This window comes from Panthera tigris, chromosome X (assembly GCF_018350195.1).
Source record: "Panthera tigris isolate Pti1 chromosome X, P.tigris_Pti1_mat1.1, whole genome shotgun sequence".
In the NCBI taxonomy this organism is placed as follows: Eukaryota; Metazoa; Chordata; class Mammalia; order Carnivora; family Felidae; genus Panthera; species Panthera tigris.
The window spans coordinates 66,353,608-66,372,127 of record NC_056677.1 but is presented as its reverse complement, the minus strand read 5'-3'; the positions used below and the strand labels follow the sequence as shown (position 1 = coordinate 66,372,127).

Here is an 18,520-nt window from a genome sequence, read left to right as displayed (position 1 = left end):
TAAAATAGATATTATTTATGGTCTCAAGAAATTTATAAATTATAATCATAGGATTATAAATTCCATACTAGCAGATAATTTAAGCAATGGAAACTAGCCAGCCCTTAATCAAAGTCTGGCCTCTATCTGCTGGATGGAAGTGGGTGTATTAGGGCTGGGGTAATAAGGGAAAACAAAAGGACAGACTTCACTTTAGGGTTTGCTAACAAAGGGCTGCAGAATTTTATATGAACTAGGTTCCTGTCTGCATTGCACCAAGTGTAATCTAACTGCAAAGTTTAATATAATAATTATTACTTATTAAGGTTTTTTATGGGCCAGGCATTATACTAAGCCCTTTATATCCTTATCTTTTTTTCACATGCTTATCTTATTTTGTTTCCACAAGTGTTATGAGGCAGCTGCTATTATTTTCATTCCATATTCACAGATGAAGGAACTAATGCTCAAATGGATTAGAAACTTTCTTCAAAGTACACACTTGCCCAAGATTTGTATGAGTGAAAAGCACCACTTAAATACTAAGCATGATGAATAACAAAATAATGCACTACCACACTTGTTATCTCATACTAATTATACTGTCAACTTAATGATGGCTCTTTGAGTGAAGAGATGTTTCATATATTTTGTATCATTCTTACTTCCAAAGCTTGGCCTAAAGTAAGAGCAATAACACCATTGATTGTTTCAAAGGTTTTATACACAGGGTAGATTTTTCTAGATAATCCCTTTAATCCTTTCCCACTCTGAAGTTCTGTGATAATGAAACAAACATGGCACAAGTAGTAAAGCCGTTATGGAACTTTAAGACTTGATAAGAAAAAGTTACAGTGAAGAAGCTGTTATTCATATGAACCCAGTGCCTTTATATATATAAAAAGTTCTCCATTTAAAACTGTCACATATTTGAACAAATAAAGTGTGAAGTTAAGAACATTCCGAAGTGCTTCCACAAAAGTGTCAGTGACTTGTGGCCATAGGTAGCTACAGGAAATTAGTGCTAAGGGGGAAATAGGGTAACAGGTATTTTAGACTGTTCTGTCTGCTTTGGGAATGCCATTAAAGCAAAAACTTTCCTTGACACAAATCACATTGTTATAATCAAATATCAAAGCTAAATATTTGTGACAAGTGTGAGTTTAACATATGTGGATCTTATGTTCCAAAATAATTCAGACTAAGTTTGCACTAAGAATTTAACAATAAACTATAACAATAAACTATCAATCTATTCCAGCCTCCACTTCCCTGCTTCAACCACTTATCATTATCAAGTTCAGTACAAAGATATTTCAATCTTCTTTAGGGGAATTTTATTAGAATAAAGGAAATTTGGCATATGAAGAGGTATTTTATAGTTAGCAAAAATGTTCTCTAACTCACCATCTCTTTATGCAACAAATTCTGGCCATAAGGAAACTTAATTACACAAATGACGGCTTCTTCCTAACGCCACACTTCCTGCAAATGCTACAGGGCTTCTAATTCTGGTCAGACAGATTCTCCAGGCAGCCTTCCCATATAAGGATAAGCAAAAACACAGAAATCCTCCAACAGGCTAATGTAAGGTCACAGGGCAGGCATATGAAAACCAAATATGGTAGCTAAATTCTCCAGCTCACAACAGATACTTAAAAAAAAAAAAAAAAAGGCTGTAACTACCAACTCCAAACTATCAGTACTTGAATCATAAAAAATTAAATAATCTGTTCTTATTACTGTAGCAGATGACAAATATGAGCCAATATACTGGGTACTACATTAGCTCCATCTTTTTATTCTTTTCCTTTTCAACTATAAGAAAAGCTACCATGAAATGTGCTGCCAACATGGACACATTCAACAACAGGGTACTGCATCTGAAGAAATAAATTAATTAAATCTGTCCCTGTACAGAAGCTAATGTAGATTTCTGAAGTATCTCATGTGAATAGCTTCTGCCCCATTGTAGGGGAAGGCACTGTATTGCACTATGACCAAGAAAAATATCCATGTAAGTGACATCCTTTGGTACTAAGGATAAGTCCTGAGGAAATCCTTTTCCTCACTTGAACTCCAGGATAGAACATCTTGAGATCTGGTCCATGGCCATAAAGAAAAGATAATTTCCCCTTTGCCCTACCAAAACCACTACAGCAGTAATAGCAACAGTTAAGATACTGTCTGTCCAGTGACCATAGAATTTCAATTAGAACTATCACATGCCTTTACAATTTTGAAGGCTGGTTAATTCAATTAAGTCAAATAAAATTAGAAGCATTTTGAGAGTGTGCATCAAGAGCCATGGAAACATTCATGTGTCTTGATCCAGTAATATCACTTCTGAATTCCTAGTTTAAGTAAATAATGCAAAAGAGGATAGAACTTGTGCCTAAAGAGTTTATGCAATGTTTTGGTGTGTTTTTATTGTTGTTGTCATTTATTTATTTTTTTAGCAGTGGAAGATTAACAATTGCCTGCATCAAACTATTTGGACTTGGTTAAGTAAACAATGATGTGATCATTCAAAAGATTGCTGAGTACAATTGAAACTGACCACTGTATGATTATGTAGCAACAAGGAAAAACATTTATGATATAAACAGTGAAAAAAGAAGTCTAGAGAATCATGTATTTGCTATGAATCCAACTTGTGAAAAGGAAAACTGTGTTTTTTTTTTAAAATCAGATAGGAATTCAAACACAATTATTATTACCTCTCATACAGATAGTAGGAGTGCTATCTCTTTACAACTTGCTCAGGAGACTAATTGAGTGGTGTTAGGATCATGAGATTATGGGGATTCCCTTGCCAAACTTTTTTAGTGGTGCTATAATGCTTCACACACGTTAAAAAATATTTCAAAAATCAATTTATGTATATAGAGCTCTTAATAAAGGCAGAATAGTATAATGCAAAGACAATAGATTATGGAACTTGTGGCAAACACACTGTCATGGGGCTCCATTATCCTTACCTCCTAGGATTCACTCCCTTGTATAATCCCTTCCCCCGGAGTATGGAAATGAACTGTTTCTTGCTTCCAATTAACAGAATATGGCAAACGTGATGGAATGTAACTCTAGTGATGATATTGTAAGGCTTGACCTTTCTTGCTAACCCACACTAGAGTTTCTCTCTCCTTCATTACATATGAAAAAGCAAGCTGTCATGAGTACTCCAGCCTCAAGGAAATTAATTCTGCCATCAACCATGAGCTTGAAAGTGGATTCTTCCACAGTGGAGCCTCTAGATGACAAACCAGTCCTGGTTGACACTTTGATTTAGGCCTTGTAGAGAACCCAGCTAAATTATGCCAGATTACTCAATGCACTGACACTGTGATATAGTAAATGTGTACTGTTTTTAGCTACTAAAATGATAGTACTTTGTTACATAGCATAGAAAATTAATACAAAACCTGACTGACTTGGGTTTGAATTTGTATCCTACATTTCTTATCTGTGTGACTAAGTAAATTAATTACATTTTCTGAGTCTCAAATTCCTCATTTATGAGGTGAGAGTAATAGCATTCACTTCCAACAATGATTATAGAAACAAATATAGATGAGAGAAGCAATGTACCTCTCATACTGCCTACAATAAAATAGGCTGGATTGTAAACTATAAGCTCTTTCATGGATGGAACCTTGTCTATCTTGCTCATCATGATCCAGTACCCATTATCATATCTTACCTATAGCAGGTGTTCTATAAATGTGTTACAAGTGAGAAAATAAATAAATAAATAAATAAATAAATAAATAAATAAATGTAAACTCTCAGGGAATGGTAGCTACCTATTTTAAATATTCGTAAAGAACCCTTGTTCTCAAGTTATTAAAAACAATGAATTACACCATAGTACATCAATCCTATTAGAATACAGTCCTTCCAGAGCTGTATAGTAAGGGAATGCAGATGAAGAGCCAGGCTCTAGAATCAAACTTAAGAATATTGTATTTGCACCATTCAATGTAACTTTTTGATAAGCAGCTATCAATATCAATAGAAATTGCACATGAGGATGATAAATAGGTGTTTAAAGCAAATAGTGTAGTCACTAGGTAGTCACTACCAGACAAATGCTTTGTAAAGTGCTGGGATGACACCTCAACATTCAAAACATCTAATGACTTCCCTCACTCATTTGCTGGGGCGCTGAGAAGCAAGATGGGCTGTTAAGCACACACACCCAGCAAATGTTTGAGGGGCCACTCAGACTTTAAAATTCTTCCTAAAAAAAAACCTTAAAAAGATGAAACTGTTCACTGCATCACAGTAAAATTCCAGAAGTGTTGTGTTTAGAAAAAGTGTCAAAGTAAGAAATTTTATCTGATAATATCCATAAAAATGTGCTTCTAATGTAAGAGAGTCTAATAGAAAATTGTCTGATGGTTATATATTGCCAAACAATACATTTCTTGAGTCTTAGAGTAAATTTTCATTCAAAACATCCTGCCAGGGATGCATGGCTGATGCAGTGGGTAGAGCATGTGACTCTTGATATTGGGGTCATGAGTTCAAGCCCCATGTTGGGCAGAGAGCTTACTTAGAAAAAAATTCCTGCCAAATTATAAAACTGCTCTTTTTCTTATATTGGTTACTTTATCTGGTATCTATTAAACTGCTCCAAATGTGAAATAATTACCACTCCCAAACGACAGATAAATCTGAAGCAGTAGAAAAAATTCCAAAGTTAAGTCAATTTGAACCACAAACCATATACCCATGACACTTAGCTAGTGTTCACTATAAAAGTCCACCAACATTTAATTCCTTTAAAAAGGGAAGGCCATGGGGCGCCTGGGTGGCTCAGTTGGTTAGGCGACTGACTTTGGTTCAAGTCATGATCTCACAGTTCGTGATCTCGAGCCCCACATCAGGCTCTGTGCTGACAGCTTAGAGCCTGGAGCCTACTTCAGATTCTGTGTCTTCCTTCTCTCTACCCCTCCCCTGCTCACGCTCTGTGTCTCTCTGTCTCTCAATAATAAATAAATCTTTAAAATTTTTTTAAAAAGGAAGAAGACCAAAAAAAATGTGAAACAATGAGTAAGGAAGTCATTGAGTTAATCTCTGTAAGTCCCCCAAAATCATTCTATGAAGAAGACCAATAATACTCCCAAATAAAAAGACACATGCAAATTCTCATGAATGCAATTCCTAATAACTCTAGGTTGAAAGAAAATGATTTCTCCACTTCCCTGTACCTTTCCAAAGGTAAAGGTAACTGCTTTTGCATATGTACTACTGCATTTTCAATCAGGTAAAACATCTCTTTGCTGTGACCAAATTCTGTCTCAGTACAGTAAGAATATTTTAAGGCAATGGCTTTTTCAAACTAGAGAGTAGTATTGTGGTGACAACAGAAAGAAAAGGAACAAAATAGAATGATTTAGGAAGGTTTGGTCTATTGCTAATGACATTCAAATAAGAGAATATCTCCATTGTCCACCATCAAATGTGGGAAAAAAACACAATATTTTTGCATGTTGTTCAAACTCACGGAAATGGTACAAAATGCCCCATATAACTTACTCAAATTCAATCTATTTACCCTTAAAAATTACCATTCTATTAAATGCATGATAATAGGAGATAGCAAATCTTTGTACACACACAATATCTGAGTGGCTTTCACAAATAATTCTATCATACTTTTAAATCACAGAGTCAGCTGTCAAAACAATGAAAATTTTGTATAATTAAACAGCATGGTTTATTAATGTAATATAATCAGACAAATAGGCCTGACTTTATTTTTTTTACACACTGAAAAAAAATACAGCCACCCTCAGTTACAGTCTAATCAAGGTAAAGAATATTTTATTTTATTTTATTTTATTTTATTTTATTTTATTTGAGAGAGAGAGAGATAGAGCACTCAAGTGAGGTGGAGCAGCAGAGGGAGAGAGACAATTAAAAAATTCTTTTTAATGTTTATTTTTGAGAGAGAGAGAGAGACAGTGTGAGCATGGGAGGGGCAGAGAGAGAGGGAGACACGGAATCCAAAGCAGGCTCCATGCTCTGAGCTGTCAGCATAGAGCCTGATGTAAGGCTCAAACCGTGAGATCATGACCGGAGCCAAAGTCAGAGGCTTAACCAACTGAACCATCCAGGCACCCCAGGAGAGAGAGAGAGAGAGAGAGAGAGAGAGAGAGAGAGAGAGAGAGAAGCTTAAGCAGGCTCCATGCTGAGCCTGCTGACTCAATCCCATGACTCTGGGATCACGACCTGAGCTGAAATCAGGAGTCAGATGCTAAATCAACTGAGTCACCCAGGTGCCCCAAGGTCAAGGATTTTAAGTAGTGTTACACAAACATATGATTATTTCAATATATTTTTTTGCCTTTTTAAAGGAATTTTCAACTATCTTTACAAAGAAATGTATATTATTAAATGTTGTTTAAAAATCTAAAAGTTGCTTATATGACTATTTATTTAAGTTCTCCAAGCTCAGTTGGTAGGCAATTCTTTGTCCAATTACCTTCCATACATGTAAAAAGTATGTCCTTGGTCACCCTCTCTGGATCTTCCTGGGAAAATAACTGCTAACCAAATACAGAGATAAGTAAAGAATCCTGGGGGCACCTGAGTGGCTTAGTTGGTTGAGTGTCTGACTTCAGCTCAGGTCATGATCTCACTGTTCATGGGTTCGAGCCCCACATTGGGCTCTCTGCTGTCAGCAAGAAGCCTGCTTTGGATCCTCTGTCCCCCTTTCTCTCTGCTCCACCTCGCTCACATGCACATGCTTTCTCTCTCTCAAAAATAAATAAACATTAAAAAAATCTTAGGAAAAAAATCCTGAAAGGGATTTCCAGTAAGAGAAAAGAAATACTCAACCTACAAGGAAGACAAATAAGTTTAGTAGGAGATCTCAACACAGAAACCTGGCAGGCCAGAAGGGAGTGGCATTATATATTCAATATGCTGAATGGGAAAATATGCAGCCAAGAATACTTTATCCAGCAAGGTTGTCATTCAGAAAAGAAGGACAGATAACGAATTTCCCAGGGAGTTGGTGACCACTAAACCAGTCCTGCAAGAAATATTAAAGCGGACTCTTTGAGTGGGAAAAAAAAAAACCAAAAGCAACAAAGACTAGAAAGAAACAGAGAAAAATCTCCAGGAACAGCGAATTTACAGGTAATACAATGGCACTTAATTCTTATCCATTAATAATTATCGACGTAAATGGAATAAATGCCCCAAATACATAGGATATCAGCATGGATTAAAAAAAAACAAGACTCATATATATATGCTGCTTATAAGAGACTCATTTTGGACCTAAAGACACCTCCAGATTGAAAGTCAAGGGATGGAGAATCATCTACCATGCTAATGGATGCCAAAAAAAATGTGAGACAGGAAACCACCAAAATGCTAGAGGAGAACACAGGCAGCAACCTCTTTGACCTCTGCTGTAGCAAGTTCTTACTAACATGTCTCTTGAGGCAAGGGAAACAAATGCAAAAATGAACTATTGGGAAACTGACAAGATGAACAGCTTCAGCACAGCACAGGAAACAATCAACAAAACAAAAGGCCACCTCTGGAATGGGAGAAGATATTTGCAAATGACATATTAGATAAAGGATTAGTATCCACATTCTATAAAGAAGTTATCAAAAAAAGTTATGCACACCCAAAAAATATAAGTAATCCAGATAAGAAATGGGCAGAGGACAAGAGTAGACATTTTTCCAAAGACATAGATTGCTAACAGACACTTGAAAAGATGCTCAACATCACTCATCATCAGGGAATAGGAATCAAAACCATGAGATGCTACATCACACTTTTCCGAATGGCTAACATCAATAACACAGGTAACAACAGATGTTGGCAAGGATGTGGAGAAAGGGGAACACTGTTGCACTGTTGGTGGGAATGCAAACTGATGTAGCCACTCTGGAAAACAGGATGGTGGTTCCTCAGAAAGTTGAAGATAGAACTACCCTACAGCCCAGCAATTGCACTACTAGGCATTTACACAAAGGATACAAAAGGATACAAAAACATTGATTTGAAGGGGTATATGTACCCCAACGTTTATAGCAGCAGCATCAAAAACAGGCAAATTACAAAAAGAACCCAAATATCCATTGACTGATGAATGGATAAAGATGTGGGGTGTGTGTGTGTGTGTGTGTGTGTGTGTGTGTGTGTTTATAGTAATATTATCCAGCCTTAAAAAAGAATGAAATCCTGAAATTTGCATTAATATGGATAGGGTAGAGAGTATAATGCTAAATGAAATAAATCAGTCAGAGAAAGACAAATACCATATGATTTCACTCACATGTGTCATTTAAGAAACAAAACAGATGAACATAGGGGAAGGGGGGAAAAGAGAGAGTGAAGCAAACCATAAGAGACTCTTAACTATAGAGAACAGAGGGTTGATGTGGAGGGGATGGGTGGGGGAATGGGCTAAAGGGTGATGGGTATTAAGGAGTGTACTGTTGTGATGAGCATTGAATGTTATATGTAAGTGATGAATCACTAAATTCTACAACTGGGACCAATTTTGCTATATATGTTAACTAACTAGAATTTAAATAAAAACTTGAAAAAGAAAGAAAACAACTGCTAACCATATCCAGCTGATGATGAATCCCTAGAATAATCTTTACACCTAAAGGGCAGCCTATGACTTCAGAAAGCAAACACAAAAACAAAAGAGTAAATAAAACCCTTTCAGACTACATTAGCGGTGGTGTGTTTTTTTTTCCCCTTTAGTTGGTGAAGTGATAATATTTCATTAGGAAATTAAACATTTTCCTTTTAAAAAAATTAATGTTTATTTTTGAGAGAGAGAGAGAGAGCAGGGGAGGAGCAGAGAGAAAAGGAGACACAGAATCTGCAGTGGGCTCAAGGTTCCAAGATGTTAGCACAGAGTCTGACGTGGGGCTTGAACTCACAAACTTGGAGATCATGACCTGATCTGAAGTCAGAGGCTTAACTGACTGAGCCATCCAGGTGCCCTTAAACACTTTCTTTTTAAGAGAGTATGGCAACGTAGAGAATTCTGTATCTTGGCTGAAACAAATTCATTTGCCATAGGAAAAAATAACTAGACTGAAGTCTTAGCTGACCAGTGTGCCCCGGATGAACATTCCGGAGAAAACTATGAATGTATTCCCAGACTCGAGGCAATAAACCTATTCCAAACTGACCAGCTGAGAATAATGGTTATATGTTACCTAATTAGTTAAATAAGACCAGGATCAAATGGTCCAAGAAGTTAACAAATAGTAAACTAAGGTTGCTAAACAAAATCGGCTTGGGCCATGCAGTTCTGTGGGTTTATTAGTGAGTTTCTGTGCAATTTAATTGCTACCATTGTTATTTGGATTATGACTGTCAAGAACAGCATGAACAACAATAAAAACTACTGTCAAGAATTGTGAAAGATCTGATATTTTTATCCTACGTGCACACTAACAGATAAGCCTGCCATAGTTTTAAGAATGGTGGCAGAAAACATGAGACTTCTCCATCACAACAAGAGTAGTATCCAAAGTATCAGCATTTTCTTTTACCTTTTCCCTGTTCCTTAATTTCTTTATGGTGACACAGGAAGCCATGTTAGGGAACCCAGGTATTTTATACAGAGCCATACACAAATCTTCCCTTTGGTTTAGGGAGAGACACTGTCATCTTTCAAGGCAGGTTGCATCCTTGAAAAGATAATACAGAACAATGGTAGTCAGTGCCTTTGCTCACAAGATGTGCACAAATGCAAGAAACTAATGGAGAACTGTCTGCCCACATCTACTATTTACAACTTATTTGGCTTTATAAGGTTCTCAACTCTTCTAGGTTTCTGAAGAGGAAGCTAATCTGAACATCAAACATACTTTTGCCTGATGAAATCCTGTCATTTCACATGGTTGAAAAGAAAATTGTGGGAGTTAAGTTGTATAGAAATTCTATTAAAAACAGAAATCATGGATTATTCAAGAATTCATCAAGCCAGACTAAACTCTTCTTCCCCTAGGGATAACACATTCATCAGCAGTCCCTCATAAGTTAGATTGCTTATGTGTAAAATCAATTCTTGTGACCAATGTTACATCTTTAACTTCTCTAATTCAAAACCCAAATATCCATATGTGTGCCAAAAGACAAAAAGTAAATCATGACCTCATTTTGAAGTCTAGACAAGCTGCAAAGCATTTATTCTCTCTGTAAACATGCTTTTGCCTTATTTTCATCCTGATTTAGGAAATTATTTGTTGAAATAAATCTAACAATAGTCAAGTTTAAAAGACAAAAAAAACCTGGCAGTTATCACTACAGAATTCTTATGAAAGTAAAGTCTATGAAAAAAGGACTGTAATGCCAATGTTACTACTAAAATGTTATATGAACAGAATTGCTTTTATAGTTTGTTTTAATTTTAATCTATATTACAAGTAAGCATATGGTATAGGGAATAAAATTGCAAAAATTAAAATATTCATTTTACCTTATGATTTTTAAAAGTACTTCATTTCTGGGACAGCTGGGTGGCTCAGTTGGTTGAGCATCTGACTCTTGGTTTCAGTTCAGGTCATGATCTCACAGTTTCGTGAGTTTGAGCCCCACATCTGGCTCTGAGCTGTTAATGCAGAGCCTGGTTGGGATTCTCTCTCTCTCTCTCTCTCTCTCTCTCTCTCTCCCTCTGGCCCTCTCCCATTCATGTTATCTCTCTCTCTAAATAAATAAATACACATTAAAAAACATTGATGGACCTTTTAAAAGATCTGCATGATATATGTCAATGATTCTTCATCATAGAATCCTGCACTTTTTAACAGCTTGAGACACAAACATTTAAGTGACTAGTTTTGTAGGGCAACAGGGAATAATATAAAAATATTCCCAGCCTTCCAAAATGTGTGGAATTCCATACTTCTTGGCATAAAAACAAGTAAAATGGTGAAAAATAAAGAGATTCATTGCTATGTTGTACTTAATTAAAAGATTTTTTTAATTAACTTTTTTTTTTCTATTTTCTTCAGTCTATGCTCATATATTGGTAATGAAATCCACCCTTCCTCCCAATCCTGTAGATGAATTCCTGTTTCACTGCTTAGCTCTTTGGCGAGCATAATAGGACAAAATACTATTTCTGTTTGAAGATTTTGAAATTTAAGACACTAAATTCAATTTCCACACTTAAGTAAAATATTTATGATAGCTATGTATTTTTAAAGTTATTTATTTATTTTGAGAGAGAGAGAGAGCAAGTGGGGGAGGGTCAGAGAGACAGGAAGAGAGAAAGAATCCCAAGCAGGCTCCACACCATCAGCACAGAGCCCATTCTCACAAACCCTGAGATCATGACTTTGGCCAAGATCAAGAGTCAGAGGCTTAACTGACTTAGCCATTCAGGTGCCTCATGATACTTATATACTTTTAAATACTTATGCCATGTGCTAAATATTACACTAAGCACTTTAATGCATTATCGCATTTTAATGGGTCAGAAAACAGTTAACCTTTTCCAAGAAGACACAGCTAGAAAACAGTAGAGCAGAGATTCAAAGTAAGCAGCATTTTTTTTTCTAGTTTCAAGTTTTTGTTTAAATTCTAGTTAACATACAGTGTAATATTAGTTTCAGGAGTATAATTTAGTGATTCATTACTTGCATACAACACCCAGTATAAGTGGCTTTTAATTATTTTTTAAATTGAGGTATAGTTGACATAATATTTTATTAGTTTCAAGTGTACAATATAGTAATTTGACATTTATATACATTATAAAATGCTCACCAGGATAAGTGTAGTTATCAGCTTAATTATTAACAATATATGAAATAATTTCAGATATTAATTAGTTGATATACATTATCAGTTATCAAAGTGAAAGATGACTTCCAAAACACAAAGTAGACAAGTGTAAAGGAACTAAATAAATCCTAATTAATGGACTAGGCTTTTAAAACAAATTATCTCATTTAATTAAAAGATGATGCTGACAATAATATGGGACCACTGGTAAAAAGCAGGACATTGTTGATGCAGTTTTGGAGTGGTGGTGCGGATTTGGAGCCAATGGATAAGAAAGAATTCTTGAGACATCTTTGGTGCAAAAAAGTGATTTTATTAAAGCACAGGGACAGGACCTGTGGAAAGAGCTGAACTGGGGTTGTGAAGAATGACTGGTTATATACTATGGACTTGGAGGAGGTAAAGGCAAAAGGGAGGTTTCCAAAAGGACTTTCATATGCTAAAGAGGACTCATAAGATACTGGAGGCCTAGCTATTGTCAAGCTAAGTTGTTTTTTTTCTTCTAGCAAAGTATTAACATTAAGACAGTAGGGAGTTCCTGGAGGAATGTTTTACTCTGCCTATCTCAAGTATTTGTCAATGGGTTACAGGTTATAAAGAAATTTAATTTTACCTACCATTTCTTTCTCACTTTTACTCCCCACATCACTATGGAGGGGAGGGTGATGTTAGGGCTCCAGGAAACTGAGTCTATAGGTTTCTGAAGATTAGGTTATTGATAAGACTGCCTTTTTCTTATAATTTACTAAGACATTTGTAAAGTGATGGAGACTCATGTCCTGCATGACTGTGATCTCTAACAGATAACCTTTGGTTTCTCCCTTTCCTTTGTTCTTGGGCTGCCAGAAGTGCCTGAGAAATGTCACACATATCCCACCTGGGGAGGGGGGGCGTGCTGGCTTGTGCTTTGCCCTCAGTTTGCCTTTGTCTCCCTCATCATTGTAAATGAAGGCAGACCTTCCATATATATGTGTATCATATAAATGTGTATGTGTTGTGTATATCTGAGAAGCAAAAGGTGAAATAAGGATGAGAGAGTAAAGATGATGAGTTATGTTTTAAATGAATTGAGCTATAAGTCCTCTATAGGGAGGAGAAATCAACCCATGGGTATGACAACAGAAAGTGCTATCTGAACAAACAACCAAAGGAAAAAAAAAAAAAAACTAAGCACAGCAAAACAAGATGATAAATTCAGAAAATGCTATCTTTACAAGTGAAGGCACTTTTTAAATATTTTTTCAATGTTTTATTTATTTTTGAGAGACAGAAAGAGACAGGGCAGGAGTGGGGAGGGTCAGAGAGTGAGGAAGACACAGAATCTGAAGCAGGCTCCAGGCTCCAAGCTGTCAGCACAGAGCCTGGCGTGGTGCTCAAACCCACAAATTGTGAGATCATGACCTGATCGGAAGTCAAATGCTTAACCAACTGAGCCACCCAGGCGCCTGAGGCTTTTGTTTATGATAAACATATAATGGCTATTCACAGTAAGTAATGAACAATTGGTAAATTAATGCACTGTGCTTCTCTTTTGTTTCCTACTCCTACGGTTCACTGTTAATATAAATGCTTTTGTCTTTGTAGAGCTGTTGCCACATCATCAATGCAGGCTTGCTAATCCTAATAGCCCTTGTGTGGAAAAAAGACAAATATATATATATATATATATATATATATATATATATACACACATATACACACACACACACACAAACATTTACATACAAGTTTTGTTATCCCTACTAGATTACAATCTCCTCAAAAGGCAGTTCCCACATCTGATTTGTGTTTGTGTCCCTCAGAATACCAGAATGCTTCACACATTGTGGGTATTCAATAAATATATTTTTTAAATGTTTATTTACTTTTGAGAGAGAGAGAGAGAGAGAGAGCAGGGGAGGGACAGAGACAGAAGGAGACAGAGGATCCAAAGCAGGCTCTGCGCTGACAGAAGAGAGCCCTACATAGGGCTCCAACCCATGAAACCCACAAAACCCGAGATCACAAACCGAGCTGAAGCCAGATACTTAACTGACTGAGCCACCCAGGAGCCCTTTCACTAAATATTTTTAGGTAAAGACCCCTTCAACACAGAAGACCTTATTTAAATCACAATGCATTGCTGGAGAAGTGAATAAAGTACACCAAAGATGGCTGATTGGGGCTAAAATAAACTCTGGTCTCTAGCTTAGAGACCCCTCCTCTGGGTTCTTCTTCTTTGTTTGCTGCTCACGCAACCCCCCCCCCCCAAAGATATGGAAGCTGACGACTATAAATTACCCTCCCCACTTGCATTTGTTGCTCAGATCTTTGCCCAAATGGTCTCCTCTGAGCCTGCTGGTGTTAAATAAATCTCCAATCCACCAAGATCTCTGAGTGCCGCTTGGTTTTTCTGCCAGCGTTCCAGCCTGATTCCACAAGATATTTGGTTCCCTGACCAGAAAACCCAACCGCGCTGGCCCATTGTTGCCACTGGCTTGGGAAAGGGAAAATGGTGAGGTGGTGACAGAATGAGGGATTGCAAGGGAGAGGGCAAGCCCTGCTTGAATTTCAGCAGTCTCCCGCTCAGTTGCCTCAGGCCAGCCCCCGCTCCACCATTCCCGCTGGACTCGAGGAAACTTGGCAGGTGAGGACATGGACCTGAGGTCAGAACCATTATGGCTGGGGCCCAATCTAGTCAGGCCCACTCACAAGAGTGGAAGGGGGACCTGATCACTCCCCGAGACTTCAGAAGTCTCACAGGTAGGAATTCTATGGGAGGGAATGTAATAACCTCTGGTGTGAATGTGAATGTGAATGTGCTACTTGGTCTAGCTTGCCTGCCAAATTCGATTCTGTGGCTCCACAGGTGGGTGCCCTTGGGGTCCCCAGGGGCTCACGGAGTCTGAATGGGCCCATCTGAAATTCCATGATGGATGACACAAGGTCTGTGGCAGCATCAGAGTGGTTTCTGATCATGAGTCGCAGGGCTGGGACTGCTGCAGCTGAGCATTTCCTGGGTTTCTTCGGGACACAGACAGGAGGGCATCTGGCTGGTCTCCTCATTGGAGGGGGTGCCCCTGTCCCTCTGTCTTTGCAACTCCACCTGGTGGGAGCATTGTGGGGTCGGGACAGAGCAAGGAGGGGGTTTTTGGGAGACTGGAATTGCAATAGCCCCTGGCACATTGGGGACCCTATATGAGTTGGAATGGTCCACTTTTGGTGTGGGGGGGCCTTCTGGGGGAACCTTGGATGTCCCAATGGTCTGCTGCATCTGGCATATTGTCTGCAGAAACGCAGGTCACCCTGATCAATGCCCATGCATTGACTCCTGGCTTGAAATTGCCCCAAATCCTCTGCCTTGGGTGCAATTCATCCATAGTAAGAAGAGCCAGGTTAAGGTTTTAGCCACTTTATCCGGAAACTCACCCGGGGAGCCAAAGAAGCGACCCACCACTCTCCTAGTGTTCTGCCTCCTCATGACTCATTAGGCTCCCTCCCCCTCCCCTGAGCTTGAAACTCCTCCCCCTTCTGTCGCACCACCTCCACCGCCCATTTCTCCTCCCCTTCTGGGCCTGGAGAACCCTCCCCCACAAGGACCAGATGCCAGATTGTGCCCTAGGCCAGGCACAGGCACCCTCGGCCAGGGCCAGGTGCAGGCACTCTCCAGATGCCGGTCCACATCCGCTGGTACCAAGAGGCTCTCTGGGGTATCAGAGCAGGGGCTGAGAAGGCCATAAATATGCCCAGAAGCAAGGGGATTCCCCTCCCCCTGGGGATTATTATAAGAAACTATATGTGGCTTACACCCTGTTTGCTCCAGAGGCACAAAAGAACCATGACAAAAGGACAGAGAAGGTCTAGCCGCCAAAAGGGGGGAGGCCCAGAACCTCCTTAGCAAGGGGTCAATGAAGCTACTGCAAGGGGAAAGGACATTAAAAAGAATAAGTGTCCCAACCAGGGAAAGTCCCCAAACCCCAGCTGATATCAGGAGGAACCTTGAGAAGGGGACCTTATTGGTCTAGCCAAGAAAGAATCAGACTAAAAGGGGACACTGACTCTCTCTCCCTGTTCCTCTGCCTAATAGATGTAAAGGATTTTACCTCATATCCCAGGTTAACGTCTATAATTAGAGCCAACTGTGGTTAGTCTACCCCGGGACAGGGACTTTAAGGAATATTCCCAAGCAGTTGCTGCTTATACCTTCCCCTCCCCCTCATGTTTCTGCACCATCTTGGGTGTGGTCCTATTCCATCCTCCATGTCTCAGGCACCGTTGGTTCCTCCTCCCACCCTCCAAGTCAAGGAGCAAAGTGCGCCCCCCTTAGACCACCCATTTCAGATATCTCCACTGGTGCTCCAAATGAAAATTGACAATGGGGAAAAACTGATTGACTTTTACGTGGATGCAGGTGAAACATATTCGATGTTTAAACTAATTTATTGGACCTGTCTTTAAAGTTATCAGCAAAGGTCAAATAAGCTCATGTTATCTCTTTTGCAATTTGTTAATGATAGTTATTTTTTCTGTCTCAAAGTTTTCATGGGTAATTAAGATAACTTTCAAGGTCCTTGGTAACCTGAAACTTTCCAGATAGGATGGAATGCTAAAGCTTTGATTACTGAACATAGGTTTGTGTTTTTAACTTCTTATTGCTGAGAAATTAAGGCTATTCAGACCTATTAGAAAACATGCTTTGTACTTAATTACTTCATGAGTTTACCATTTAAAAAATTCTGATGTAAACACCTCTTAATTGATTACTAAATCCTCAATTGGAGACTAAGGTTTCCTAAGAGTTAAAATTCTGCTAAGTGTACTTAAGACTGATGAAAATAAAGAAAAGCAACCCTGTATGTAGGAAAGTAGGAGGTATATAAGAAAGATATAAAGAATGGAAATACAGTTTTGTTAAGGGTAGAAGAAAGTAATTTTGTCCTAAATGAGACTGGTTATTTGGAGAGAAATGGTTTTGGGACAAAATTTGAAGGCAAAAGAAGGTTGTAGAAGGTTGAGATGAATGGAATTTTAAAAGTACACTGGTATAAGGTTGAAATTCTGCTTTTCTCTCTGCTCAAATGACAAAGTTTTCTTGAACTGTTGATCTGCTCTTGATAAGACAATGCAAACAAAGGTCTGTCCTCCGGGAAAATCAAAGTTTTAGGTTTCATCTTTATCAGGTCTTTGATTACTTAGTTAAAACTTCTCAATGTTAAAGCTAGGTTTTGATAACAACTATATAATGCTATACATTCACCTTTGGGATCTTTTATTGCCACTTTGGTTGAATAAATAAAATTTTAAGATTTGTAATGATCTGTAATCCTATTTAGGGTGCACTTATGACTTCCTGGGGTTTCAACAAACTTCTCAGTATTTAAATGTTAAATGAAGTCTTCTTGACCAAGTAGGCCCTTTTATTTGGGATGCTAAGTTACTTGGAAAAGCACTGTCATACAATGGTAAACCTTAGGTTATATTGCACAGGTAAATGTTGTAACTGCCCAAATATATGCAATTCATAGAGTTTTAATGTTTTGATATAAGGTCATCACAATATTCTGATTACTTGAAATGTTATGTGTCACAGAGATAACCGAATTTCTTTGTCATTTGCATCATAATGAACTCTTATCAGATCTTTAATGATGTTTATTTCTGAGATTTTGTCATTTATAATCGTTCTTATTCTCTCACAAAACATGTTTCTCCTTCAAGAAGATTTATAAAAAGGACTTGAGGACAAATGCAGGTATTCGACATCTTTAAGATTAATACTAAAATGGGTAAGAATTTCCAGAACTAAAAAAATGCATTCAAATTGAACAAGAATTAGGAACATGGGATTAAATGAACTGAGGAAGATTATAGTTTCGTGATTCTTGTTGAAAATATTGCTGGTTCTCTAATGTTTCCTCTTCCAGATTAAGGAAACTGTCTCTTAAGATATCTATGATATACAAAAATGTCATAAAGTATTCATTTGTAAACTGAAGCATTTATCTTTTTGCTCTACATACTTCCCCTGAGATTCAAAAACTCTCAATGAGTATTCTTTCCTTCATGGTAATTAAAATTGTTTGCATAAGTTCAATAAGAATCTGTTCATCTTGTAACAGGTCACCATTGGAAATACTGGTTATTTTACCAAGGCTTTGACTGCAATATCATAATTGAGGATGACATTCATAGGCTCAGATATGACCACACAGCTTTAAGGAACCAGGGTTGGCTTTATAAAACATGGAGCCATAAAGCTCCTTGGAAATGTTGGCCTGGTGCCTTGCTTACAGAGTTCCCAGCAGCCTCACCAGGTGAGTAAAGAAGGTCACTTCCTGGCAGGTGCAAAACCTCAGGATATCTTGAGGACCTCATGAAGAGGAATTCGCCAAATTCTACAGGCACTGCAGGCTTGTCTGATGGCAAGTATTTGGCTTGGCTTCTGGCCTGGAGAGGCTACTAAAAGTTCAACCCGGACATTCATTATAAAAGGTTCCAGCAAAGCAAACTTTAAAAGATCCTCATGATCAATCACTATTCTTGCTGAGCCAGCTTTGTTAAGACTGGGTTTATTCTACAAATGCAAATGCATTGGTTTCAATTTGGCTATCTCTGGAAAGGAGGGATTTTTAGAGACAACAACTATGTTTCAACGATGCACTGTTATGGATGTTAAATTCTACTTATGATTGTCTTTAAATGTTTGTTGTTTGCCTAGACTAGACAACTTGAGGTAAACTCCAGAAAAATTATCACAGTATTTCATGTA

The 18,520-nt window shown here is 37.9% G+C and overlaps 1 protein-coding gene across 2 annotated transcripts in view; it reads right to left on the bottom strand.

The window, feature by feature from the left end:
* Window positions 1-18,520, bottom strand: part of SH3BGRL (SH3 domain binding glutamate rich protein like) — a 103,707-nt gene that overhangs the window by 38,025 nt on the left and 47,162 nt on the right. The window contains exon 1 of one of the 2 annotated variants that reach the window (XM_042974142.1): window positions 1,387-1,462. The exons of the other annotated variant lie outside the window; for it this stretch is intronic. Within the exon in view, the coding sequence (XP_042830076.1) occupies window positions 1,387-1,389 (3 nt within the window). The 5' untranslated portion in view covers window positions 1,390-1,462. Of the gene's footprint in view, window positions 1-1,386; window positions 1,463-18,520 lie in introns of those variants that run through there. 2 annotated transcript variants of the gene reach the window in all.